This window comes from Chiroxiphia lanceolata, chromosome 14 (genome assembly GCF_009829145.1).
Source record: "Chiroxiphia lanceolata isolate bChiLan1 chromosome 14, bChiLan1.pri, whole genome shotgun sequence".
Taxonomy (NCBI): domain Eukaryota; kingdom Metazoa; phylum Chordata; class Aves; order Passeriformes; family Pipridae; genus Chiroxiphia; species Chiroxiphia lanceolata.
In genome coordinates, this window is record NC_045650.1 from 18,585,932 (window position 1) to 18,610,497 (window position 24,566).

Here is a 24,566-nt window from a genome sequence, read left to right on the forward strand (position 1 = left end):
CCAGCTCAGAAGCATCTTGAGTTAAAACTGATTTCTCACAGGTATAAAATGACTTGCTCAAAGGAGTCGAGGAGAACCTGCCCTTACAGTCACGTGTTCCCTGTCCTTCCTGAAGCACATTTCCTCTTCCAGGTCATGGGCATGGAGGAGAAGGTGTGTGGGTGGCCAGCATGGCATTGCTCCTTTGACTCAAACACCTCATTTTACCTGGAAAGGCACAAGACCATGAGACAGAAACTAGTGGCTTAGGTGGTATCACCAAACACGTGTAGAATATATCGCCCGGGAGTCAGAGTTGAGCAACACGGTGATGTGAACAGAGAGTGCCCCATCCCGCGTGGTGAGGACTTTGCCACGTCATTTCTGCCAAGGCTGCACTTGCACATGTTACTAGACTTTCACGGTTGCTGGTGGAGGTAGAAAGGACGTATCTCTACAACTGCGTTTTTTCTGCAGTCTGTAGGTGCTGTCTCTGTGTCTACCATTTCTGATGTCCTGCCTGGTTGAATCCTGTTTCATTTTCAGCTCATGTTTCTAGATCTCAGAGCTGTTTCTGTGACCTCTCTTGACATTTTCAGATTGTGTGGTTTAGTGTGTTTTCAGGCCAGTGCTGCAGGTGTTGAGCTTGAAGGCAGCTCCCTTACCTCCCTCCATTCATGGTTTTCATTCATGTTTGTTTTTTTGCTTTCAACATCTCTCCAGCTGGTCCTCAAGCCAGAGGCCTACACCCCCACCTTATTTAGTTTTCAATAGAGCTGTTGAAGAGATTGAATCTGTGCCAGGATATCACAGTGAGATGAAGTTTTCCTTTATTCCTATATGCTTGCATTAGTTTTTATGGTTGCATGAAATACGGTTTCTGAAGTACAAAATAGCCAATGATCTCGGGGAGCAGCCATGCTTCTGATCATTCTAGGAAGTTTTATCCCAAAAGCCAGCCATCCTTTGAAGCATCTACCCTGGGTGGGTGAAGAGATAGACCTTTATTTTCTCCTCCAAAGCTGCTTCTAAAGCAGGAAATGTCCACACCTCCTTCAGACTTGGTCTCAATGTTTTTCACAGCACATATGTGTTGAGCCAGTAATCTTAGCTGCTGCTCCTCCTCCTCTTTGCACCTTGTTTATTCCCTATTAGCTATTCTACTTAGCTATTCTAGCTAGTTATAGCTATAATATAGCTATTCTAGCAGTAACTATAATAGCTAGTTATCTATTCTAACTAGCTCTGGTTTCTGAACTTTATCCCTAGTATACTTTATCTTACTTTTTTAGGTTATTCACAGATAACACTAATGTTTTTCATGGCATGTGCAGAGCCCTTGAGCTAGAACCTGTCTCCGTGAGGGAGCTGTGGCACAGCCTGTACAACTCAGAGCTCCTCCTGGTTTATTCCTGCCACCCAGGAAAAGGAGAATATATTTGTGTGATTGTCATGCTTTAACCCCAGCTGGCAACTCAGCCCCACATGGCCCCTCACTCTCTCCCCACCCTGGTGGGATGGAAGAGAGAATTGGAAAAGTAAGAGTGAGAAAACTTGTGGATAGAGGTAAAGACAGTTTAATAAGTAAAGCAAAAACTGTGCGTGCAAGCAAAGCAAAACCAGGAATTCACTCACTGCTTCCCATGGGCAGGCAGGTGCTCAGCCATTCCCAGGAAAGAAAGCCTCCAAGGTGTAGCAGTGACTTGAAGACAAATACCACCACTCCAAACGCCCCCGTTCCCTCTCCCCCAGCTCTGTGTGCTGAACATGATCCTGTATGTCTTGGGTATCCCTTGGGTCAGTTGGGGTCAGCTGTCCTGGCTGTGTCCCCTCCCAGCTCCTTGTGCTCCCACAGCCCCCTCGCTGGTGGGGTGGGGTGAAGAGCAGAAAAGGGCTTGGCTTTGGGTAAGCCCTGCTCAGTGAGAACTAAAACATCCCTGGGTTATCTACCCTGTTTCCAGCACAAAGCCAAAACCCAGCCCCATACCAGCCGCTGTGAAGAAAATTAACTCTGCCCCAGCCAAACCCAGCACAGTGATGTACAGAAAACAGATGCTCAGACGTTAGTGACAGGAAGGGGCTTTGCTGAATAAGGAGGTGTGAGCAAAGGGCAGCTTTGATGCAAGCATCCATCAGCACAGATCCAAGAACCTATGGAAGCATTCAACAGCCTGTGAACAGCTAGCAGCCTTCATATTCTCACCTCTCCGTGTCTGACATCACCAGCAAGACAAAAATATATGCTCCTTACAGCAATACATGGGTCTTTTGGCATTTCTTGTGCTGATTTGTTTTCCTCAGTGTGAGGAAATAACATAAAGCAGTTCTGTGATGGAGCATTTACTAAATGGATGTAGCTTGGCAAACTGCAGCTATTAATTTTCCTTAGATAAGCTGGTATCAGAGTACCTGGTTTCGAAACCTGGCACTTCTCTCCTGCATCTTTCCAAGCTCTCTCAACAGTGCCCGTGCCAGAAGGTTGCTGCCAGAGTAGTCTGGGGGGATTAAGTTGTGTAGTGGAGATAAACACTTATAGCAGGTGAGGAGGTCAGAAAAGCATCTTCAGAGATAAGGCTGTTTGGCAAAGCTTTCTCCTCCCAGAGCTCTCTGTGTCCACCCTGCCAGTACCATGCTGTGCCCCACGAAGTCCTGGGGCTGTAGCCAGCAGCCCTGGCAAGACTTGGTGGGGAACCCAGCCTGTCCTACCCTTGGTCCCAGCATTGTGTGAAGGGTGTGCAGGAGCAGGCAGCGGTGCAAGGAGCCAGGGAAGAGGAACACTGTGTTTCCCCTCAGCTCATGCTGCCAAAGGCAGCGTGGTTCTCTTCATTCCACTGGCGAGCTGGAAGCTTTAGCCCTGCATTTTGTGGGCAGCCTCTCTCTGCTTTGCAAAGATCTCCCATGGGAAAGGGCAGCTGCACTCAGGGACAGCTGAGGATAAACTTGTCTCTTCACATAAGACTGGGCTACCTTTACACTGTGTTTTGCTCTGGTTGTTTCCTTTTACTGCCCATGAGGCTTTTACTCAATACTGAAGTTGGGTGGATTAGCTGCATCTGTCTGTGACCTGTGTGGTAAACTTACCCATTTTCAGTTGCAGAATTACAAGGCACAAATTAGCCCGTGGGACTTACGTGGGGCCCTAATCACTCCAGCTCATCTGGGAGATGGGATGTTTCAGCTTTGGGAAGGAGGCCACAACTCACAGCAAGACCCTTGTTGGTGAGCAGGCCCTGGGGTGTCAGCTACAGGGACAGGTCTGCCTGGGGAGGTGGATATTTAATGTGTGTTAGCAGGCTCCTGGCAGCATCCTGGGCTGGGCTGGGGGAACTTTGTGCTGGGAGCCACTTTCCCTTTCCAGGGGCTTTGCTTTGCAGCAGAGGGGTCCTTCCCTTGCCGAGGATGTCCCTGGTCTCAGAGTGCCTGCTCTCTTTGCCTTGAAAACAAGGAGTGGATTGTTTTTGCCCCCAAGTCTCTCCCCTGCCGCCTCCCCCGGGCAGTCTGTGCCTGCACGGAGATGGAGCGAGCAGCCTTGCACTGGCCAGCAGCCAGGCCTGGGGTGAAACACCCTGCCAGTTCACAGTCTGGAAACACCACGAAAACAAAGGGTGTTTGGGAAGAGAAGAGGGCTGATAAGAAGGCATCCAGTCATGGGGGGAATCAGAGGCTCCCTGGGCTTTGTGAGATGTGTGTCTGGCTTCTGTGGCAGCTGGGGGAAAACTAAAGGCAAGGAGCCCAGCCTTCATCCCTGTAAAAGTGTGCTGGAATAGCTCAAATGGCACAGGAGCATGATGGCTGAGGACCCAGCCTGCCCTTAGCTCTGTAATGCCTGCAGACTCCCTGGGCTTTTCTACTTCTTAGGAAGTACTAAAGACTGGAATTGTGTCCACCTCCTCAAAGGAAAGGGCTAAAACTTTGGGTAATGAAAATGCATCTCTTGGAGCAAACTTAGGAGCACCTGCCAGGTAGTGCTGGTGGTGTGGGACTTTGCTCCAGTGACCTGAGAAACCTAGAGAGATAGCTATTCTTGGAAAGTGAGTTCAAGGCAGTCATGCTATTTGTGACGTAGGTCTTGTCCTGCTTTCAGCCTTTTTTAGCAGGCTGGACATCCCAGAAATACAGGGTGTTGCAAGTTCTGTGAAAAAAGGCACCTGCCTTGAGGAAAGATTAGTTTGCCTATGTGGGAAAAGCTTCATCAAAGCACACCCTGAAATCCTGAGCTAAGAGGCAACCCCAGAGCTGGTCAAGCCCCCTTATTTCTCTGCTTAGGGGGTGACTTGTTTCTTCCAGATTCCTGGTGCTCAACAGAGAGCTTGGAGGAGCTCAGCTGTGTTTGGGGTCTGAGTGTCTTCTAGGTATGACCCTAGGTTAGCATCTGCCAAAATCTTGGTGTCTCCCAGTGTACCTGAAGCATGGAGATGACAGGCTGGCAGATTGGATTTCTTGAGGTGACTCTGTAGACTGGTTGCTGAGGTTGCAGCAACATTTGTCCATGTAAAGGTGTTTGAGATCCTCTGGTCTTCCTCTCTTCTGTCCAGTGTGGTGCTGTGTAACCCTCAGTTGGCTCTGGAGCTGCCGAGGGTGCAGGACAATTTCTCTGCACCTCTCTAGGCCAGTTCTTCAAGGCAGATCTTAGCTTGAGATGGAGTCTGTTTTCACCAATACTTCTGTAAGATCCCTGGAAGAGCTTATGTTGTGTCTTGCTCATAAAGCTTATTTTTCTCGCTGAATTGGTGTAGGTTCTACTACAAAGCCTGCTCTTACTTCTACATTGCATGTACTTGAGGTTTGCTAAGATCACTGACCGGAAGCTCCTGCAGTAGAGCTTAGATTCAAAATATGGAACAATCTGATTGTGATGTTAATATAATGCCTGGAAGATCAAACCTCCATGTCCTCTTTATGGCTATCAGGTTTTCTGAGATAAACACCTTTTATAACCCTTCTGATAGATTTCTGAGCTGCTGTTCAAAGAGGAAGTTGCTTTCCAGCAATCTCCTTTGGTGCACCCAAAGGCCTCTGTCCTCTGCACTGCCATGGAGTTCATTCCACCTTGTTTCCCTCATATCTTCCTTTAAAGACCAAAAGATCCTTTAACACTCCTTTAAACAGGTGTCTTCCAGGAGGCTGTGAAAAACCATGAGCTTGTGCACCAGCTTTTCCTCTGACTGAAGGTGTTTTCCAAAGAGGAGCTTGTTCCTCAGCACCCCTCACCTCCATTGCAACGTCTCCCATTAAGACCAGAAGAGCCAGGCACTGACAGTCTCATGGCAGTGTGCTGCCTGCTCCGACTCCAGACGGGGCCATCCCATGGATTCAAGAGGGCAGGAAGCCTTTGGAGGTAAAATTGCCAGCTGAGCATCGCAGGTGCCCTGAGGTGAAACTGTGAGGCTGTTTTTCGGGCTGCAGTGTGACCATCAGCAGGGATATCAGGTGGGGCCTGGCGCACAGCTGGGGCACAGCTGAGGCATGACTGGGGCAGGGAGTGCATCTCCCATTCCCACTGGTGCGTGACTTGAGCCCAACCTGGGATTCGGGATTTGAAGCAGCCCCTTTCCATAGTGCATCCCCTGCTGCTCCTGGAAAGGCTGCTGTAAGGCCATGGGCAGTTTCCCACACCAACCCTGGCTTGCTGAAGGACCAGGAGGCTCTGGCATGGCGTGGGAGGCAGCTGGGAGTGTGCTGCAGCTGGGGACAGGGTGGAGGAATGTGCAGGCCCTTTCCAAGTGCCTTGGCCCATCAGGAACTTGGCCTGAATTTTCTTCCCCCTCCCGTCTCTCCTATCTGAGCAATTCCTGTGGGCTGTGGGCAGAGATAGGCTCTCCCAGCACCTGGCCTGATACTCCTCAGAGGACTTGCACAGATTCTTTGTTGCTGCTTCAGGTCAGCTGTGCCAGACAGAAACAAGAAGCAGGTTGGGGGTGTCAGAGGGAGCTGTGCTTTGCTTGCCTGGAGGGCTCCAGGGAGGCAGGAGATGTGTGATCCTGGTGGGTCTAGAACAAACCTGTGCCCTTCCAGCCGTGGGCATCCCTTCCCAGCATGAGAAGAGGCTCCATTTGCACAGGGTAGTGGCCAGGCTCTACTGGGCCAGGGGTGCTCTGGGGGAGTGTCTGGTGGGCAAGGGATTGGTGATGGGCTGTGTCATTCCCTCTTCAGGAGTCGTGACTTTTTACATGTTCCTCATGACCAGCTGATGAGGTCGTAGGTCCTGACCTAGAATTGGAGTGTGCTGGGCATTTATAGTGCCTCCAATTGCTTTTGAAGATAAGGGCACATCAGTATTTTATTGCCCCCTTTCTCCATCCAGGGCATCATCCAGAGCGAGAAGAGAGGGGAAGGACTCACTTCCTTACGACAGGGGATTAGTCACTGCAGCTTGGCCTCTGGTGAGGGGCTGCAGGGCTCCCCACTCCACTGCACCATCCTACAAGGGGAGGGCTCCAGCCTGGGGTCTTGGCACAGCCCTTCCCCATCCAGCCCTCTTCCCACCCCAGCTTTTCCCCTGGCTACCCCTTCCCCTTGCATCCTGCCTGTGTCCCGAGGTGGTCTGTGCTCCTCTGTGGCTTTCCTGCAGGAAATCCTGGAACACCCTCAGTTTTTCCCACTGAGCTGGTGAGGGGAGAGAGGCAATCTGAGGGGCTGGCTCTGTGCTGTGCTGCCTGGCTCGGAGCTGGTTCCCGGGGCAGCCTGGGCTCCTGTCCTCTCTGGCCCTGGGCTGGGCCACATCCAGTGTGCCCTCAAGGACCCAATTTATCGATAATGGGGAACGTGACTATTGCGTGAGGCAGAGATAACCACTGCCACTGCATCCGTGCACACCTCGTCCTCCCCTTTCCTTCCCCTCTTGCTGCTTAAAGAAGTGGAAAATCCTTGTCAACCTGCCTTGCCCTGTAGCCAAGGTTCACATCTTTGAGTGCATTCACGTTGAAGGCCAGGAAAGCCGGAGGGGAGAGACGTTCCTCTCCCTGAGCCCACCCATGCTTAATGCAGGGGCTCCCCCTCGGCGGGGCTGGCAGCACGGGGACCTGGGGAAAGGCTCATCCCAGCTTCAGTGTGAGGAGCTCTTCAGCTCCTCTCCTGCTGTACCACAGCTGGAGCTGGCACGCTACACCCATGGAACAGGGGTCTGGCATTGCACAGTTGAGAAAGAAGCCTGAGGGGCTGTTGGGGACATTGGGGCCCATTGCCCTGCACTGTCCAGACCATGGGTGTTTCTGTACCTGAGCTCTGAGCTCTGCCTGCCTTTGCCTGTGCCTTTCTCCTTCAGGGAAAGCTGTGCAACTCCTTTGAAACCAGAAATCTTCCCTTCTGCTGCTTGAATTGAAATGTTAATAAAGCCCACCACCAATCAAACTATGAACTGAGCATTTCAAATGCCCCTTTGTTTAATTAGCACAGCCTCTCCCTGCAGACATCGCCAGACTGGGGTGGGAGGCGAGGGCCAAGGACACAGTGCCCAGGAATTCCTCCTCCTCAAAGTGTGACCCCTCATATCAAATATTTTCTTGCCTCCTCCCTGCATGAGCTGCCCAGAAACAAAACATTTATGGATGAAGGACCCTTAGAACTTGCAGCATCTCCTGGGGGGGCTGCAGCTGGCAGGTTAAGCCCCTTGCATGCCCCAGGGCTCTCTTTTCCCCAGGGCAGCAATAAATAACCCTTGGTAATGGAAATGGGGTGACTGGCCTTTGCCTTGAGATCCAGCCTGGTCCCCTCTAGTGAGCATCACTGGGTCCCTGTGTGGCTCCTTGCTCACTGGGGAGGGGAGAAAGCATGACCCCCTGTTATCAGGAGTGTGCTAACCCCACAGCAAACATGATTTCACTGGTGCAAGGGTAACAGTGGTGACGTTTCCATGGGGAACATGGTCCCTTCCTCTCTGGGACCTAATCTAAATTGCTTTATGAGAGGTCAGTAGGTAGAGTAAAACTTGTCCCTGGAGGACAGGGAGCCAGGGCAAGGGTGTCCCTTCTGTGGCGTGGCAGAGCAGGGGGTTCTCTTGCATCTGGCAGGGGTACATCAGATGTGTTAAAATGTACTTGGTCCTTGGTGGGCTGTGGGCCTGGGCTTCCTGCATCTCCTCTCCTCCTGCCATGCCCTGGCACGTGCCCAGCATCCCCCAGTGCCACTGGCAGCCTGTGTGACCTGTTATGATGCTGCTCCTGTGTAGAGCTGCAGCTACACAGTGTTATCCCACCACTGCCAAAGAGCTGTGTGGAGCAGCCTTGGCTCCTGCCTGCCCATCCTTTGCGGCTTTCTGATGTGTCACTGGTGGCATTTTCCCTCCAAAAACAGCCCCTGGAAGGACCTCAGGGCTCAGGACCTGCCTGTGAGACCCCTCTGCAGCTATGTTGGGGTGCTCAGCCTCCACCATGGTGAGCAGCTGCTTCTGGTGCTTGGGACCACGACTGCCTGGGTGCCAGTGCTCATCTCCATCCTGGGATGGAGATGTGGGAATGCCAGGGCTCTTCCCACCTCCTGTGGACTTCGATGTGCCATGTGTTTCCAGGGGCAGGGAATCCCCCTGTGGGCACCCCAGTCTCAGTGACAGCTGGGAGTGGAGGGGTGGGGGGAAGGTGTTGCCTGCCATTAGCCCTTAGGGAGCTCTGCTTGCCCCTGCTGGCACCCTCACAGCAGTGGCACATGGCAACCTGTCAGCACAGTGCCCAGGGACAGACTGTGCAGGGGAGTGACCCTCCTCCCTCCCAACAGTGCTCCCACTTGCCCGGGTTCCTGGGGGGCAAATCCATGAGGTGTGGGGTGGGGGGAGGCAGGCCAGAGCAAGGGCCAGAAGCTCCAGGTGGGTGAGCATAGCCCGCAGAGTCCACCCTGCTGGGGAAGCTGCCAGGGCCCCTCCGTGCCAGAGGAAAGCTCAGATACAGTCTGGCTAGAAAGACAAATTTATTGCGACATCTGTTTGCAACCAGCACTCAACCCCCCAGCAGCGACTCCGTGATGCCCTTGACCCTGCTATGATGCCTCCGTGGCCAGGGGGCTGGTCCCTGGGGCCACAAGACCACCCCTCCCATACAGATAGGTTCATTGGGGCTGCAGGCTCTGGGGTCCTGCTGTGCCAGGGGCTGCCTGCAGGCTGGCAGCATGGAGCAGGAAACAGAAGCCGGATTCAGGGTCCTTCAAAAACATAAGCCACCAGCTGGGATCTCCAAGCAGTCACAAGGCTCTCGGGATCCCCAGGGAGAGAGCAGGGTCGACCCCCTCGCAGCATGTGAGAGGGCTGAGCACGGGTGATGCCGCCGTGTCCTCTCCTCTTACCGCGCTCCCTCGGTGCCAGCCCAGGCGCTCTGGGGAGCCGGGAGAGGTGCCAACCTGGATCCCACCTGCAGCCGCTACACGTATCCCGTCAGGTTGTAGGAGTTGACCTCACTCTTGGGCTTCTGCACCTGGCTGACAGAGGGCTGGGGGCTCTTGCTCACCAGCAGCTGAGGCTGGTAGGTGTAGGTGGCTGCTGGGTCCCGGGCAGGGCAGGAGGTGCAGAGAATGAAGCCACCGACGAGGGAGAGGAGGGAGGAGATGATGCCCAGGTAAAGAGCCTCCCCGAGCTCGAACTTCATGCTGTCGGGGAGCACGGGGTTGCGGAAATCCCGCAGCACCACGTGGATGTTCCACACCAGCGGGATGAAGCAGAGCAGCCCCCCGAGGATGAAGACCGCGCCGCCCGCCACTGCCACCCGGTCCTTGCCCGGCGAGCCCTGGTTGAAGACAGTGCACCTCATGCCCAGGATGGCGAGGAGGCAGGCGAGGGAGGACACGGCGCAGGAGCTCACCATCAGGGCTTGGGCCGCCTGGATGTCGGCAGGCAGGTTGAGCAGGGAGCTGTAGATGTCACACTGGGTGATGCCCGTGCTGTACGTGGCGCACTCCATCCACAGCCCCTTGGTGAAGCTCACGGCTGTCACGATGCTGGAGCCGATGTAGGAGCTGGTCTTCCAGCTGGGCAGCAGCGTGGCCGTCAGCGTGCCGATGTAGCCCAGGAAGGCCACGGTGTAGCCCAGCAGCTGCAGCCCCATGGACACCATGGTGGGGGCCGGCTGTCACCTACCCAGGGCTTGCGGCTTCTCGCCCCGTTCCCTCCTGTGTGCTCACGTTCCCATGGCCCTGCGAGGAGCTCCGCTCGCAGCGCTGCAGCTCCACCCCGCTCCCGGGGCTGCTGGTTTTGTGCAGGGTGGGAGCTGTGGGGAGTTACCTGCAGGAGTGGAGAGCAATCCCTCACAGATTAACGATTGACCCAAGCCCGTGGAGGAGCGCCAAGCGCCCTTTCACCTCCGCTATCTCCCCAGCCAGGCTTCAGAGGCAGAGCAGTGCTGCCCAGGAAGGACGCCAAAGCCCTCCCCTGCACTGACGCCACGGGCAGGGATGGAGAGCCAGCTGCTGGTGGGGGGAAAGTGCCCACACTCTTCCTGGAGGTCCCTTGTCTCCTGTGATGTCCCAAGCCGAGGAAGCCAAACACTGTTATTTGGGACTTAAGGTGGTGACCCTGAGGCTTTCCCAGCAGAGGAATAGGGATGGCACCTCCTCCCCGTCTGCAGGGGCTCACCCAAGACATCTGCAGTCACCCACAACCCACCCCAAGCTGCTGAGGCTCCACTGGGACAATGGGATGTGCCCATCTGAGGTTGAACCATGGATATTAGCCTTTCCATGCTACTGGGGACAACGATGGAGAGGGATGCATATGACAATGACACCTGCATCCCCGGGACAGCCTGGAGGTCCACGGAGGGTAGAATCACATCATGGCAAAGCAGGCTGCCATTGCCTTGGGGATGCTTCCAGAAAGCACCCCAGCTGAGCAGGGTGACCTGTCCCATGGAGGGGTGAGCACAACGGGGTGCAGCTCACGCTGTTTTTTTTCTGCCTGTGCCACCTCCTGCCCACAGCCCTGCACGCGGGTGTGGAGGTTGGCAGAGGTGGCGGAGCGAGCTGGTTTGTTTTCCCTCTGCTTTGTTTCAGAATTCCTCCTCCTTCGGTGCCTTGCGAAACCGGACTGAGCCCACTCCGCCCTGGCACCACCGCGGCCAGTGGCCTCCGTGTCACCCCGGGAACGCTCCTGGCTGAGCGTGCTGCCACCCCCCAGGGCCTCCGCTCCGCTCCCCGTCCCCCCCTGCCACCTCAAATGCTTGGCACCAAAGTTTCCCAACTTTCTACCTCCTCTCCTGTGCACTAACCAAGCCCTCCCGTGCCGTCCCAGGGGTGTTGCTGGAAAAGAAATGCCTGGGGTGCCCAGGGTGCTGGCAAAAAGGGCCGGGAGGGCTGTGCCGGGGCTCTGCGGTACTTACGGAGGAGCTGGAGGAGCAGTGCGGGACCGAGGGCAGCTGCAGCCCGGGGTCACCCAGGACTGGAGGCGGCTGGTCGGGGCAGGGTGAGCAGCCGGGGGGATCAGGGGCTGCGAGTTGTTTAGCTACAGCTTTGCAAAATCCACCTGCAAATCTCCGCCTGGATCAGAGGCTTATTGCAGATCGGAATTAAACCCTTTTGGCGTCGGGAAGGATTGGGGAGCTGGGATGCCTTGTTTTGCTTGTTGTTTGTGAATTATCAGGGTAGGTTTTGAGTAATTGGCTCGGGACTGACGCTTGCTGTCACGCTTCTGGCCAGCCTTAGTGGCTGGCAGGTGACTGTGTGCCACCATCTGTGTGCCCACTCTAGGCTGGGCTGCCTGTGTGGGGTTGGAGGGGCAGTGAAACACCAGCAGGTTCAACTCCACATGCCTCAGAGTAAGCCTGGGCTGTTGGTTCACTCTGCCTGGCCCTGCTTGTCCTCCGCGGGATTTGTTGTTGTAAGACTACTGGCCCAAATGAGGAGCAAATGGAGAAGGTAATGAGGGCTGTGCTGGCCCCGTGCCCCCTCCTGCTCACCGGCTGCCACAGATGGAGAGGGGCAGGGAGGGCCCCTGGTGACAAATTGTGCTCAGAGCCGAGCAGGGTCCGGCCGGCGTTTGGACAGGGGTGTTTGGATGCTGATAGCAGAGCTACAGTGGGGACCATTTGCTATTTTCTTTCCTTGTCCCAAACTGAAACACTCCTGGGAGCAGGAGGTGACCTGTCTGTCAGTAGCACTTTGCCTTGAGTGCTTGGGCAGGAGCAGTGGGCAGGGAGGGGATGGGGGGCAGTGCTGGGGGGCATCAGCCTTGCACCCTCGTATCAAGAAGTTTTTCTGTACCTCCCAGTGTGGTCTCAAAATGCCAAAGGAGAGGGCAGGAAGAACAGGCAAGTGTGTGCTTTCCCCAGCGTGGGGAAATGGGACCTGGCAGCTCCTTGGGACAATGGGCCATGGATGCCTGAGCAAGACCACTGCCCTGCCTCTGCCTGGGGTCCAGCCCTGCCACCTGTCTTCCCTCCCTATCCTCCCTTGATTATCCCATCACTTGCCTCCTGGTTGCTCTGTGCTTGCCTCCAATGCAGCCCATTCCACCTATCTCATCATGCCCGTTTTACTGTCCCCATCACAAGCCCCCCACATTGTCCCCATGGCATGCCCACCATGCAGTCCCATCCCATGCCCATTGCATTGTCCCCATCTCATGTCCATCACGCTGCCCCAACACTCTCCATCCCTTCCCCCTCCCTTATGTAAATGGCTACAAAGAACACTTAATCATCCTTGTTAATTGTCTCTGCCCTCCCCTGTTCCCCCCCTGGGGATTTTCTCACGAATGGTGTCTAACTTTTCCCTTGTGTGTTTTGCTTTTCCATCAGAGATCGCAGCCCCTCCGCCCCCAGCCCCCCCCCAGCCCTCTGTTTACACAACTGGGACAAATTTCACACCGCAGGGACTGCTGTCCCCACACCACCAAGTCCTCTGCTCCCCTGCCCCAAAGAATTTGTGAGTCACCGCCGAGGCAGGGCTATAAATGTGTCCTCACCGAGGGTCTGCAGCGTCAGAAGGGACAGTGTTGCCTGCCACCATGCAAGCTGCTGCCTGTTGCCTGCCTCCCCACGGGCTCCGGGTGCCTGTGGCCACTGCTTGCCCAGCTCTGGGGCTGGAGCAAGGGGGAAGGTACTGCGCTGCCCGAGGGTGTATGGAGGGTGGGTGGGGAAGGCTCCAGCTGGGTTCGGGTGAAGGCTGCGCTGGTGGGGACCCCTCTGATCGCAGCGGCCACGGGTGGGACAGAGGGTGCTGGCACCCGGGCAGGGGCTGATCGGGTGGGTGGGAGACTCGGGGGTTGTGGTGGGAGGGGCAAGGCAAAGGGGAGCGGGCCAGGGTGGGCGGCTGTCGCGCTGAACCTGCTGTCTCACCCAGACCCCTTCCTCTCTGGAGACCGTGGCTGCCCCGAGCCCAGGAGGGACCCGGGAGGCGGCGGGAGCAGACGGACCCTGTGAGTTTGACACTTCCCTACTGTGTCTGTCCCCGTGTCCCACAGGTTGGGGTCCCTGTTAGGCAGAAAACCAGCCTCTCTCCCCGGAGTCCTTTCCCCCAGAGTCCCTCGCCGCCGGCACTGTTGCACTGTGGTGTTACCGTGCCCACCTGCCCTGGTGCATCACCCCGGTGCCCCACGCGGGGGCAGGGACAGGCTGATCCCCCGGGGGACCACGGCCAGCACAACCCCCCCAGCAGCCTGAAAGGGCCGGCTGTTTGCAGCCCGGGCGGGCATTCCTCAGGGGGTTAGCGGGATGCCTGGGCACGAGCTCCTGAGCACGGGGGGGAGATTACCCTGGCACAAAGCCTGCCTCGGGGCGGGGGGAGGGAGATGCCAGCTTCCTTGCGGGGATGTGAGCGCCCCAACTCAGGGGGGATCTGCCGGGTCTGCGGTGGGGGGGGAGAGCGCAGCCCCTGGTGCCAGCTGGGTAGGGGGGGAGCAGGAGCCCCTGGACAGGGACCACCCGGCTGTGTCTCCTCAGGCTCAGACTCGGGACGCAGTGAGGGATGGCGGCCCCGACAAAGCGCTGTCTTTCTTCAGGCACCCGGTCAGGTAGGAGCCCCGGCACGGTGCCCCGGGGGGCGTGGGGCCGGCGGCGGGCGGGGGGCTCACCCCGGCTCTTCCCGCACAGGCTCCTCTGGCCCAAGTCCAAGGCCTTTGACCACCTGTACGGCGTCGGGGAGAAGCTGCTGGAGAACTTCCCGGTGCAGGCCACCCTCTGCTTTTATGAGGACTCGGGCAGCGAGGAGGATGAGGAGGAGGAAGAAGAAGAGGAGGAGGAGGAGGAGGCAGGGGGTGTGACAGCGGGTCTCTTGCCGCAGGCTGGCAGCGCCGGCCCCGGCAAGCCGTTGTGAGACGGCAGGCAGGGGCAGGCGGACCCTGCTGCGAGCGGAGCGGGCACAGACCCGCCCGGGGCTCTCCGCCCGCCCCCGGGGCCGCGCCCTGGGCTGTGCGGGGACCGCGCAACCGTGTGGGACTACAACTCCCAGCAGCCACCGCGGCACCGCCCAGCAGCCGCAGCGCGCCCTCATTGGCTGTCGGTACGAGTCGGGCGGGGCAGAAGCGCGTGACCCCGCCCACTGCCCGCCTCGCGCTCCTATTGCAGGAGGGAGGCGGGGCGCGATTGGCCGAGGGGCGGTGAGGGGCGTGTCGGGGGCGGGGCCTCCTCTCCCCTCCCTGCCCGCCGGCGGGAGGGAGCGGCTGCGGCGCGCGCGGGGCCGCCATGAGGTACCGGCGGGGCCGGGGGGCACCGGGGATGGGGCGACAGGGAACGGGCTGAGGCTGGCGAGGGGTCTCTGGGCGCTCGGGGAAGAGCAGAGCGGCGGAGCCGCGGGGAGACGTGTCGGTGGGGCGGGGGGTGTGGTGGGGCAGGGGTTCGCCCGGGGCTGGGAAGCCCCCGGGCAGGTGAGCTGGGGGTCCCTGTTGTGGGGTGACAGGTGAGCTGGGGGTCCCTGTTATGGGGTGACAGGTGAGCTGGGGGTACCCGCCGTGGGGCGGCTCTGGAAGCCGAGGGCGGTGGGAGTAATTTGGAGCTGGGTTTGGGCACGGAGGGGCCGGGGCGGAGGCTGCCGGGGCAGCCGGCGCGGGGAGCGCGGTGGGGTCTGGAGGCTGTTTTGGGAGGACGGGGCTTCCCGTGGGGATCCCACGGTCCCTGTCTGGTGTAGCCTCTTCTCACGGCGGATCCTGGCACGGAAAACCCCCAGTGCTGGATCCAGCTGAGCCGCTGGTACCGCGGCTACGTGATGCCGGCAGAGTCAGCATCCTCCCTGCGCGGCGCGGCGCGGCACGGGGGGCTGTGGGTCCCCCTGCCCTGGACCTGTGCCCTCCCAGCCTGTCGAGGAGATGCCATCCCCCAGTGTGGACCCCCCAGGCCCGCTCGGGGGTCGGCACCACGCGTTGCACCGTGTTTTCCCGGCACGATTTCCTCCTCTGGCGTCGGTGACGGGAGCGGGGGCGGAGATGGGGGAGCCTGGGGGAGACACAAATGTGCGACTGCAGCATCCTCACTCCCATGGCTGCATCCCTCGCGCCTCCTCACGGTTGCCTTGGCAACCTCCTATCGATGGGGTATTTATAGAGGATGGGAAGCCGGAGGGGGGGACCGGGAATGGGTGGGCGTCTGCTGGGTCAGCCTCCAGCTTCAGGCTTCTCTCAGCCTGCGTGGCTGTGTGGGGGCGGGAGGGATGCTGCTCCCCTTGGCGTCAGCGTGTGTGGTGCTCCAGCTTTTCCTGCTCGCAGGAGCCGGGGAAGGTGGTTAAGGAATTTGCACGTGGAAATAAAAATAAGTGTCTGGGATGTGTGCTCTTCTCACCAGCGTCGCTCGTGCTTCTGGGCTTGTGTGGACCTGCCTTATTGTTTGCACTGCACTTGGAATAAACCACCCCTGAGCTCTGACGCTGAGAGCGTTGACACAGATGCTTGGAAAAAACCTGAAATACTGTAAATTAAATGAAATGACGTTAAATTTGTTGCCTGATGAATGATGTGGGTTATGGAGCTGGGGATCCCGACAGATCCGGTCTTGAATATCCTCATTTCTGTGTCTCTGTCCTCCTGTCCATCAAAGAGGGGGAATGCCCATAACAACGAGTGCTTGTGTGGGAACTGTGGCAAGTTCTCTGTGCTGTCCCTTCTTTTATCCTGGGGGTTTGGGTCTCTTTTTAAAAACTGATGACAATAAAAGCGGGTCAGGTGGTCCCTGCTCAGAGCTGACACATCCTGCCGGGGAGTGCATGGATCCAGGGGTCTGTGGGGGAATCCATGGATCCGGAGTGCAGTGGGAGAATGCATGAATCTGGGGGCCTCTCACATCCTCCAGGAGGGCTCAGAGAAGCAGGGCTGGGCTGGGGGCATAGGAGGCAGCAGACCCCTTCTGTGCAGTCCTGATGCTCTCCTGCTTTCCCTCATTCTTGCTTCAACTCCAGACTGAGGTTTGCAATCTGAGCTTTGCAAACTGTTGGGAGGAAGCTGCTTTCTCCCTCTGGAGGCAGGTCCAGGCTTGCTTGCCCTCTTGCCACTTACGGTGTAGGAACCTTGGAAACCACGGGGAACCTGATGTTGGCAGAGAGAGGTGCTCCATTTACTGGAAGGTGGCTGTTGTGACGTGTAGTGCTGCCTGCTGTGATGGTGTGTGGCACCAGCCCTTCTGTGTTTGGGTACCTGACTTTTATGTGGGAGGAGAGCTGTGTTTCCAGCCCTGCTGACCCCGTGGATGGCTCTGTGCTGTCCCTGGCCTTGCTCCTGCTGAGCGGACCCAAGGGCTTTTGGAATAGCTGAGTGTCTGAAGTCCTGGACCTGAGACCAGCATGTGGTTTAGTTCCTGCTGTTTCTAACTGTATTTGCTCCATCATCCACAATAGATCACTGTAGGAGCTGGGAGTCCTGTCCCTCTGTCTCCTGACAGAGTGGTGGCTTTGCCATAGCAAGATGTCACACAAAGTGAGAGTTAGCCCAGGGTTGTCTGATCCATGGGGAATTGAGCACAGGGAGAAGGCAAAGCATGAAAAACAAGTAGATGACACTCCTCCTGCAGGCAGAGAGGAGTATCCTCTCCTTCTGCAGGGCTTTGCTTCACTCTTGTGGGGTTTTGTTTATTATAGTTTTGCTCTTTAAGCAAAAACGGTGCTTTGCCAGCTGGAGAGCTGCTGTCCTGGGTGTGCAGGGAGCTCTGTCACTCTTGCTGCTGCCCTTACAGAGGCCCAGCAACCTTTAGGAGATGAATGTCCTTTCCTTTCCTGCTGTGTAGTCAGCTTTATGGCAGTGGAGCAAACTGTGTGGCCCCATTTATTGCAGATTGTGGGTAGGAGTTTCAGGAGTGAGAACTGGCATGGCTGTGACATTGCTCTAAAACAAGATGACTGCTTTACCTATATCCATCAATCTCTTGTAGAAGGGAAGAGCACCAGGCTGTTCCCAACAGCTTCCGACACGGCAGGTCATCGTGTCTGCTGATGAGAAATGTGGTCTCTCCTTCATCCAGTTCTTCCCTTCCTACTTTGCACTGGGCTGCTTGGGCAGGACCAGTGGGCTGGGCCCTGGTCCTCCCTGGGCTCCCAGCACTCCAGGAGCTGAGGGTCCCTGAGCCCCTCCAGCCATGCAATGAGTGGGGAGGCAGCTGGAGTCCTTGGCTCTCTGCAGGGTCACTGCTTAGCTGGGATCTGTCCACCAGTCAGCACCCTGCTTTCTGCATGAATCTGACTCTGGGTGATGGAGGTCTTGGGCTTTCGGGGGTGATTTAATCTGTCAGTGACTGTCCTGTTTTCTTCCCTGCAGGTAGGCAGGAGCCCCCCGTGGCCGAGTGAGGCAGCATGGCAAGTAAGTGCTCCCCAGGCAAGATGGAGAGGTGGCAGTGGTGCTGGAGAGGAGAAGGGGGATGTTTGGCAGCCATCTCTCACGGGAGGGGGGCCTGTGCTTTTTTGGGGGGTGTTATCCTCTATGGGGAGCTGATGCCATCAGCTGTTACCCCTGGATGAGGTCTGAGGTCCGGCCTGACTTGTGCTTCTCTCTCCCCTCTGCAAGGTGGGAGTCGAGAGGAGGTGCTGAAGGTCTGACCTCTCTGGGACTACCCAGAGGCCACAGCATTTCTTTCTGTGTGTGGTGCTTGCTGTGCAGGACAGGCCTCCCCGAGGCTCTGTGGGCTGAGCGGCCCCTCCGCAGGGGCTGCCGGCCTGCTCTGGCACCTCCCAACAGCAGAGCTGTCACCCCACCAGTGCCCACCCAGGGGGCCACACTGCCCTGGGGCCTGCGTGCTGGTGGCACTGGGGCTCTGTGTTCCTGTGGACGTGGCACCCCCAGAGGAGTGCCTGGACGGCGGGGCTGAGGCTGGCGAGGGTGCAGGGTGGAGGATGGCGTGTGGGCTGTTCAGAGCCGGGCTCAACCCTCCCTCCTCGCTCTCCTGGGCAGCCTGTGCGGAGGCTGCGTGCAGCGTGTGCTGGGAGCTCAAGGAGCATGGCAGTAGTGAGTGGAGAGACACAGAGATCTGTCTGGGATCTCAGGATTTGCTCGGAGTGTCGCCGGAGCCAGCGGTGAAGGTGGAGGCAGTGTCCATGCTGAGGAGGAGGACCCCAGGGATGACAGGTATGCCTTCTTTCATTATGTGTGCTGTGCTGGGTGGGGGAGGGAGCAGAGATCTTCAGGCAGTGTTTTTAAAAGGCTGCTTTAATCTCCAGTTAATGAGGAGGGTGCCCAGCTGGGTCCCTGCCTTCCTGCACTGCTGCCTTTTCTCCCTCCCAGAGCTCAAGGGCTGGCTCACCAGCATTTCCTGGTTGTGGAAGATGTCCCCTGTGGTGGCAGTGTCCCCTGCCAAGTCACCCCTTCATGGTGACCCTGACGTGCAGGAGGGGGATGTGGTGATGAGCCTGTTCCCCATCACACACTGTGCAGCAGTGAGCAGCCCCGTCTGTCCCTCTGCAGGCACAGCTCTGTGTCCTTCTCCAGAGAAACAGCCCTGGGGGGTCCCCAAGCTGGGCAGCCAACATGTGGGCTGGTGTCCACCAGGGGCCATCAGCAGCCCAGGAAAACCAGCAGGGATCAGGTGAACCCAGCCCTCAGTCCTGCTTCCCCCGCCTAAAACTCTGATCTTTCCCGAGCACCGGTTCTCCAGCTGGTGTGGGGAGACTTGGAGAGGCACAGGGGGTCAGTGCTGAGGCTGCTGGGCCTTGGGAAGTCCCCTCAGCCCTTGGGGACAGGACCTGCTCTGCTGTCTGCTCTTCATGTCAGTTGGGGATCCAGGTTGGGGGTGAGAGGCTCTTGTTTCCTGAAGGCCTGTGTGGTTTTCCTGCTCTGGTCCCCAGGCACGTGGGAGCTCTTTGCACTTTCCGTGTAACAGGGGAGGGAGCAGTGACTTAGTTTCTGCTCTCCTGCCATTTGTAGGAAATTGCATGTGGGGAGAGACACACCCCTCTGTCACAGCATGCTTAGAGTTGGGACACTGCTCGTGATACCTGCCTGCCTGTGTGTCTGTTTTTATTTCCCACCATAGTGGCCAGTTCAGCACAGCAAAGCAGGGAAGGGGTCAAGTGACCGGTGTCTGCAGGGATGGAAAGCCCTGACAGTGAGATCTGCAGCCAAGCTTGTTGCTCCAACGTGTGCTGAGGAAGTTGGAAAGAGTCTCAGGCTCAAGTGCTGAGGAGGGGAGTGTTCACACTGCAGCCTGATCGAGGTGGGAGGCAAAGGAGGTGAGGCCAGACTTCTCCAGCGAAGGATGGGACATTTGCAGAATGGGTGCTGTCTCTGTAAAATTTCATCTTCTTCTGGAAAGGCTCAAGAGGAGGTCGGCCTGACAGCCTGCTCTCTCTCCAGCCAGGATAACCCTCCTCAACTGTGAAAGCCAAGGCAAGCTGATCCCTGCCTGCCCTTCTGTGAGATGCCTTCTGTGCCTCTTGAAAATGCTTTTTCGGTTATCCTTGTAAAAAAACAAAAACAAAAAAAAAAAGGTTTGCATAATAAAGTCGATTCTGAGGGAAGATCTGTGACTCACATCATTCATGCTGCTCTTCATTCACACCTCAGTGGTTCAGCCTTCTGCAAACTCTCTCACTGAAGCAAGGCATTAATAAATCACGAGGGGAAAATGCACCTACACAGCACAAAAAGGAGCACAGTGCCTCCAAGCCCAGGATGGTGTAGCACAGCAGTAGTTGCCTCTCACACCATGATCTCATCCCTGTTGATATTTAAAAATACTCTCACAAACACCTTGCTGTATTGTTTTAGGAGCAGGATATGTGGAAGGTAAAGCAGAAGGAAACCTGCCTTTCTCCCTGGCAAAAGGCTCCTAAGGAAAGAAGTTGGTAGCTTTCCACTGACTGTTGTGTTTGATCTTCACTGAGATCCTCGTTAAAGGAGTATTTCTGTGTTAGCACCAAGCTGGTCACATGGGAGACTCGGTGTGTCCCCCTGCCTCCTTTTCCTGCATCTTTGGTGCTGCTGCTCTGTGAATTGGTTCACCTTGTTGATCCAGTGGACGACTAAGCCTGAGGGTGAAGGAGGTAAATATGTTCCTGTGGATCAGCCAGCTGAACCAATTCATCTTCCTCAAGGGAAGCAGCATGATTTTGTGGCGTGGTGGGAAGAGATGGAGTCAGCCTACAGCTGAGTGTGTTGAGCTGCATTGTGGAAACACTCACTCCTGAAATGTGTGCATGGGATGTTTGGATCCTGGGAGGATCATGTTTTGTGTGAAGTTTCTGCTTTCTGGGCAACAGCTTGTTTGCCTCCTGTGCTGCTGCAGGTCCTGGTAGGTGCCTGCCTCCTGTGCCCCATGGGGGTCTCCTTCCTGCAGAATATGTGGGGAGAGGCTTTGATGTCTCTCTCGCAGGCAGGAAGGTGCTCTTCCTGCTCACTGGTTTCCCGACTGCACTCTCTGTGGGAACACCTGAGGAGTCTCCCAGGCTTTGGGAGCAGAGGAAGGTTTGTGAGGCCTCTGCACCAAAACACAGTAGGGATGAGAATGTGATCAGAGGAGAGGTTGTTCAGGCCCTCCTGAGTACCTGAGTCATGACGCCCTGTGCTGTCCCTGTATGTTGGCCTGGGAGAAGACACAGTGGTTTCTCTAGGACCTGAGCAGAGTCCTTGAAGCCACCTGAGCCTGCATGACCCCTCAGCAGCTGGCAGCAGGGCCAGCAGCTCCCAGCAGGCTGTCGTGCAGTGAACTGTGTGCTGTGAGTCCCTCTCGTGCCAGAGCCCTGGCTCTCCAGCCCAGCCCTGCAGGGTCTCCCTTGCCTGGTGGGATCTCCCTTGCAGCAAAGAGGCAGAAAGGTGAAGTTCATTACGGGCAGGAGGTTGAAAACAAGTATTTTTGGAGCCTTCTGTCTCTTCTTCAGTTGCCCCGTGTGGCTGCAGCTGCTGCTTCCAAAGTCTCTAGCACCTCAGCCCTGATGGAAGGGCTCCTGGGGCCATACATCTCTGGGCATGCCCCAAGAGCCCTGTGCCCCTCTGGGTGTGCTCTCCCACAGTGGGCACTCTGCTGTGCCACCTGATTTGTAGCCCTGGGTTTTTGGTGTTGGGAATGCCTGTAGCACCAGGAAGCCAGGTGGGAAAGCCTGGCTGGGCAGAGGCCAGGTATGGGGTTGTCCCTGCTCAGCACGTCTCTGCCTTGTGTGTTGCAGTGTTCTTGGGGGCCAGGAATGCCCACTCGGTCCTGAAACGCTTTCCCAGAGCCAATGGCTTCCTGGAGGAGATCCGTCAGGGCACCATCGAGCGGGAGTGCATCGAGGAGGTCTGCAGCTATGAGGAGGTCAAGGAGGTGTTTGAGAACAAGGAGAAGACGGTGAGTTTGTCCTGCCCTGCTCCCCAGTGGATGTGTGAGGGCTCACACTTCAGCAAGCTGGAGAAGGAGAGGGAAAGCACAGCGGGAACAGCCTCTCCTGTCCCCTTTGTCCTCTTCTGTCTGCAGGCAGCATGCTGTGGCCTCACTTTCCAGCATGGCTTTCCCTTCCCAGACCTTGGTTGTGCCAGGACACCCTGCCCACAGCTGCAGGTCAAGCTGGCACTCCCATGGCACCTGGGAAATCTGTGCTGTTGTCCCTGACTCTCCAGCCTGGGGTTGGTGTGAGCTAAATTTCTCCCTGCTTGGTGTAGGGGCTGTTGGCCACTGTTGAGGGATGTTCCCATGACCACCTTTGTTGGTTCCTACAGCACCTCAGGTGAAAGTGGTGGGGAACATCCGAAAAGCTACCCCTTTTGTGGGCCTGGGGAAGGCAGTGATTATTGCTGGTGGTGGTCAGGGGGTGCTTCTCCCACCTGCAGCACATGATGGTTGTTTCTCTGCTCCCGCCACAGATGGAGTTTTGGAAGGGCTACACCAACTCCGTCTACTCTGTCAAGGACCCTGGGCACAGCACGGAGCGCTCTGACGCCATGTATGTGGTGGTGCCCCTGCTGGGAGTGGCCCTTCTGATAGTCATCGCCCTCTTCATCATCTGGAGGTGCCAGCTTCAAAAGGCCACCCGCCACCGCCCTTCCTACGCCCAGAACCGGTACCTGGCCAGCCGGACGGGACGCAGCCTGCCCAGGGTCATGGTGTACCGGGAGCGCTCCCAGAGCCAGGGGGAAACCCAGTACCAGCGGGAAGCCAGCAACCGGGGGGCTGGAGACGGCAGAGCTGGGGGCACCCCCCCCCAGCAAGACAACACCCTCTGCCCGCCAGAGCACTCGGTCTCCATCCTCTCCAGACTGTCCAGTGCCACCCCCCCGCCTTCCTACGAGGAGGTGACGGGCCACCCGGAGAGCAGCAGTGGGGAGGAGACCAGCGTCTCCTACAATGACCCGCCGCCCAAGTACGAAGAGATCGTGGCCACTGCCCCTGCCACGGGCAAATAGCGGGTCTGCCTCCCTCCTGCCTCTTCACACACTCACACCTACCCACCCGCCCTCCCTTCGCCGTGCCTGGGACCCCTCCCGGTGTCCGTCGGGCCCCCGTCTCACCTGTACAAGCTGGTGCCATCACACAATAGCCTTACCCTCCTAACCAAAAATAGCTGTCCCCAGGTGGGGTGAGGCTGGGCTGTGGGGGTGGCTCTGGAGCCAGCCAGCCATCTCCTGCCCCTCACTCCCCACTCACGTAAGTGCTGTAGCAGCCAGAGCCGAGCAGCAGCTTGTTCGTGGCTCAACGCGGGGGTCTCCCCATGGTGCATTTGATTCCCTCACTTCCCCCTCGAGTAGACATAACATTTCCCATGATTAGAACAGCCTCGCTGCCTCCCTGGGCTGCTGCCCAGCCTCACCCATGTCCCCACTGGGCCCTGTTCTGCTCAGGGCTCTGATTAGGAGTTGGGGATGCAGGATTGGTGTGGCAAACTTCTGTCCATCCTCACAGTTGGTGTCCACGCTCTGTGTTTGGGGAGATGGTTCTTCCCCTGTGTGGATTTGTTGCCAAGTGGGAGTGGGGAGCCCCGTCCATACTCTGGTGCCTGTAGCAATATTTGCTGTCCGGAGATCAGGGAGGAGCAGTAAGGAAGGTGTTCTCCTAGATCCCTTTGAAAAGGGGGAAAGGCTCACGGTGGTCTTGTACCTGAGGTAAGTGGCTTTGGAGCAGCAGAGTCTTTTCCTGATGCTCTCTGCTTTCCCCATCTGGGTTGCTGGGCATCTGAAGGTCTGGCTCTGGCAGAGCTGGCCAAGAGGGTCATCTCTGATCCCAAGCCAAACATGGTCCCATGGCTTTAAGTGGTGAGGATGCTCCTCTCTCCTGGAGCATGGCCTGCCTGATGTCTGCCCCAGAGGTGGGATTCTGGCACAGGGAGCCTGTGGACAGGCCAAACCTCCCCTCTCCCTACCCCAATCCGCCCTGCCTGACCCCTCTCTTTGGGGTTCTTTCTCCTCCAGATCAGGTAAAGGGGAATATGAGGCCCCACTCTCCTGGCTCCTCTGGTGGGCAGAGTGCTCGGTGGCCAGGGCTGTGGATGGGGGGCTTGCTGACAGGGGTGGGAGCCATGAGGCCATGCCTCAACCTGGCCATGCCAGGCGGGAGCAGGGCCAAGCCCTGCCTGGGTGGTTGTGGAGCCAGGGCAAGGCAGAGCCGGGTGCTTTGCTGTGGGACCAGAGTATCCCTTTTTGCTGGGCAGCTGCCTTTGGGGTCCAAACAATGGGACTGTCCTTTCCCAGTCATGTCTGATGGATTAAAATGGGGGTTGTGCTCACCAACCCCCCCCCGAAACTTCCAGCACTGCCACCACTCGGTGTTCACCCCAGCACCAGTCTCTCCACCAGCACCAAAAGGCTATTGTCCATCCATAGGTGGCCTGCATCCTGCTCGGTCCCAGTGATGCTCTCGCAGCAGGTGCCCTCAGCCCAGAGCTGAGACTTGCCCAGCATGGCTTTCCTAGGGCAGGACATGCTGGCACCTTGTCTGTCCCCTCCCCAGCCTTAGCAAATCAAGGTTATGGGGAGACCAGAGCCTGGAAAAGACCGGAGGGAGACAGCAGGGCTCTCTGCATCCTCTGTCTTTGATGCTCAGTCATTATCCCTGCAGTTTGTACTCTGTAAAACTTGGTATATTTCTGTGCAAAAAAAAAAAAAAAAAAAAGGTATTTATTAAAAAACCCTCACTGTCTTAACGGCACAGGGTGGCTTTTTCCCACAGAGGGTGTTGTGGTTTAAATCCAACTGCCAACTCAGCCCCACACATCCACACAGTCCCCCCTCGGTGGGATGGGGGAGAGAATCAGAACAGTAAAAGTGAGAAACTCGTGGGTTGGGATAAAGACGGTTTCATGAG

At 57.1% G+C, this 24,566-nt stretch overlaps 3 protein-coding genes across 7 annotated transcripts; 2 read left to right on the forward strand and 1 right to left on the reverse strand.

Moving 5' to 3' along the window:
* Positions 1-8,860: 8,860 nt before the first annotated feature.
* CLDN2 (claudin 2) lies at positions 8,861-10,273 on the reverse strand. The gene has a single exon (XM_032702404.1). It carries the CDS (start codon positions 10,011-10,013, stop codon positions 9,324-9,326), a length of 690 nt encoding a protein of 229 aa, XP_032558295.1. The 5' UTR covers positions 10,014-10,273; the 3' UTR covers positions 8,861-9,323.
* A 603-nt stretch (positions 10,274-10,876) lies between these two features.
* Positions 10,877-14,256, forward strand: RIPPLY1 (ripply transcriptional repressor 1). The gene is made up of 5 exons (XM_032702405.1): positions 10,877-11,356; positions 12,690-12,990; positions 13,234-13,309; positions 13,833-13,903; positions 13,983-14,256. Exons 2-5 carry the CDS (start codon positions 12,845-12,847, stop codon positions 14,203-14,205), a joined length of 516 nt encoding a protein of 171 aa, XP_032558296.1. The 5' UTR covers positions 10,877-11,356; positions 12,690-12,844; the 3' UTR covers positions 14,206-14,256.
* A 255-nt stretch (positions 14,257-14,511) lies between these two features.
* PRRG3 (proline rich and Gla domain 3) lies at positions 14,512-24,400 on the forward strand. 5 transcript variants are annotated; one of them, XR_004359614.1, is made up of 4 exons: positions 14,512-14,578; positions 17,624-17,665; positions 18,254-18,427; positions 19,332-19,815. XR_004359614.1 is itself a non-coding variant. In XM_032702057.1 (4 exons), exons 2-4 carry the CDS (start codon positions 17,659-17,661, stop codon positions 22,670-22,672), a joined length of 708 nt encoding a protein of 235 aa, XP_032557948.1. In that variant the 5' UTR covers positions 14,513-14,578; positions 17,624-17,658; the 3' UTR covers positions 22,673-24,400. The 5 variants fall into 5 exon arrangements, 2 of the variants coding, with proteins under 2 accessions (XP_032557948.1, XP_032557947.1); XM_032702057.1 differs by lacking the exons at positions 18,254-18,427; positions 19,332-19,815 and adding exons at positions 21,460-21,620; positions 22,133-24,400 and having other exon boundaries at positions 14,513-14,578; XR_004359615.1 differs by lacking the exon at positions 14,512-14,578 and adding an exon at positions 14,718-14,787 and having other exon boundaries at positions 14,820-17,665.
* Positions 24,401-24,566: the final 166 nt, after the last annotated feature.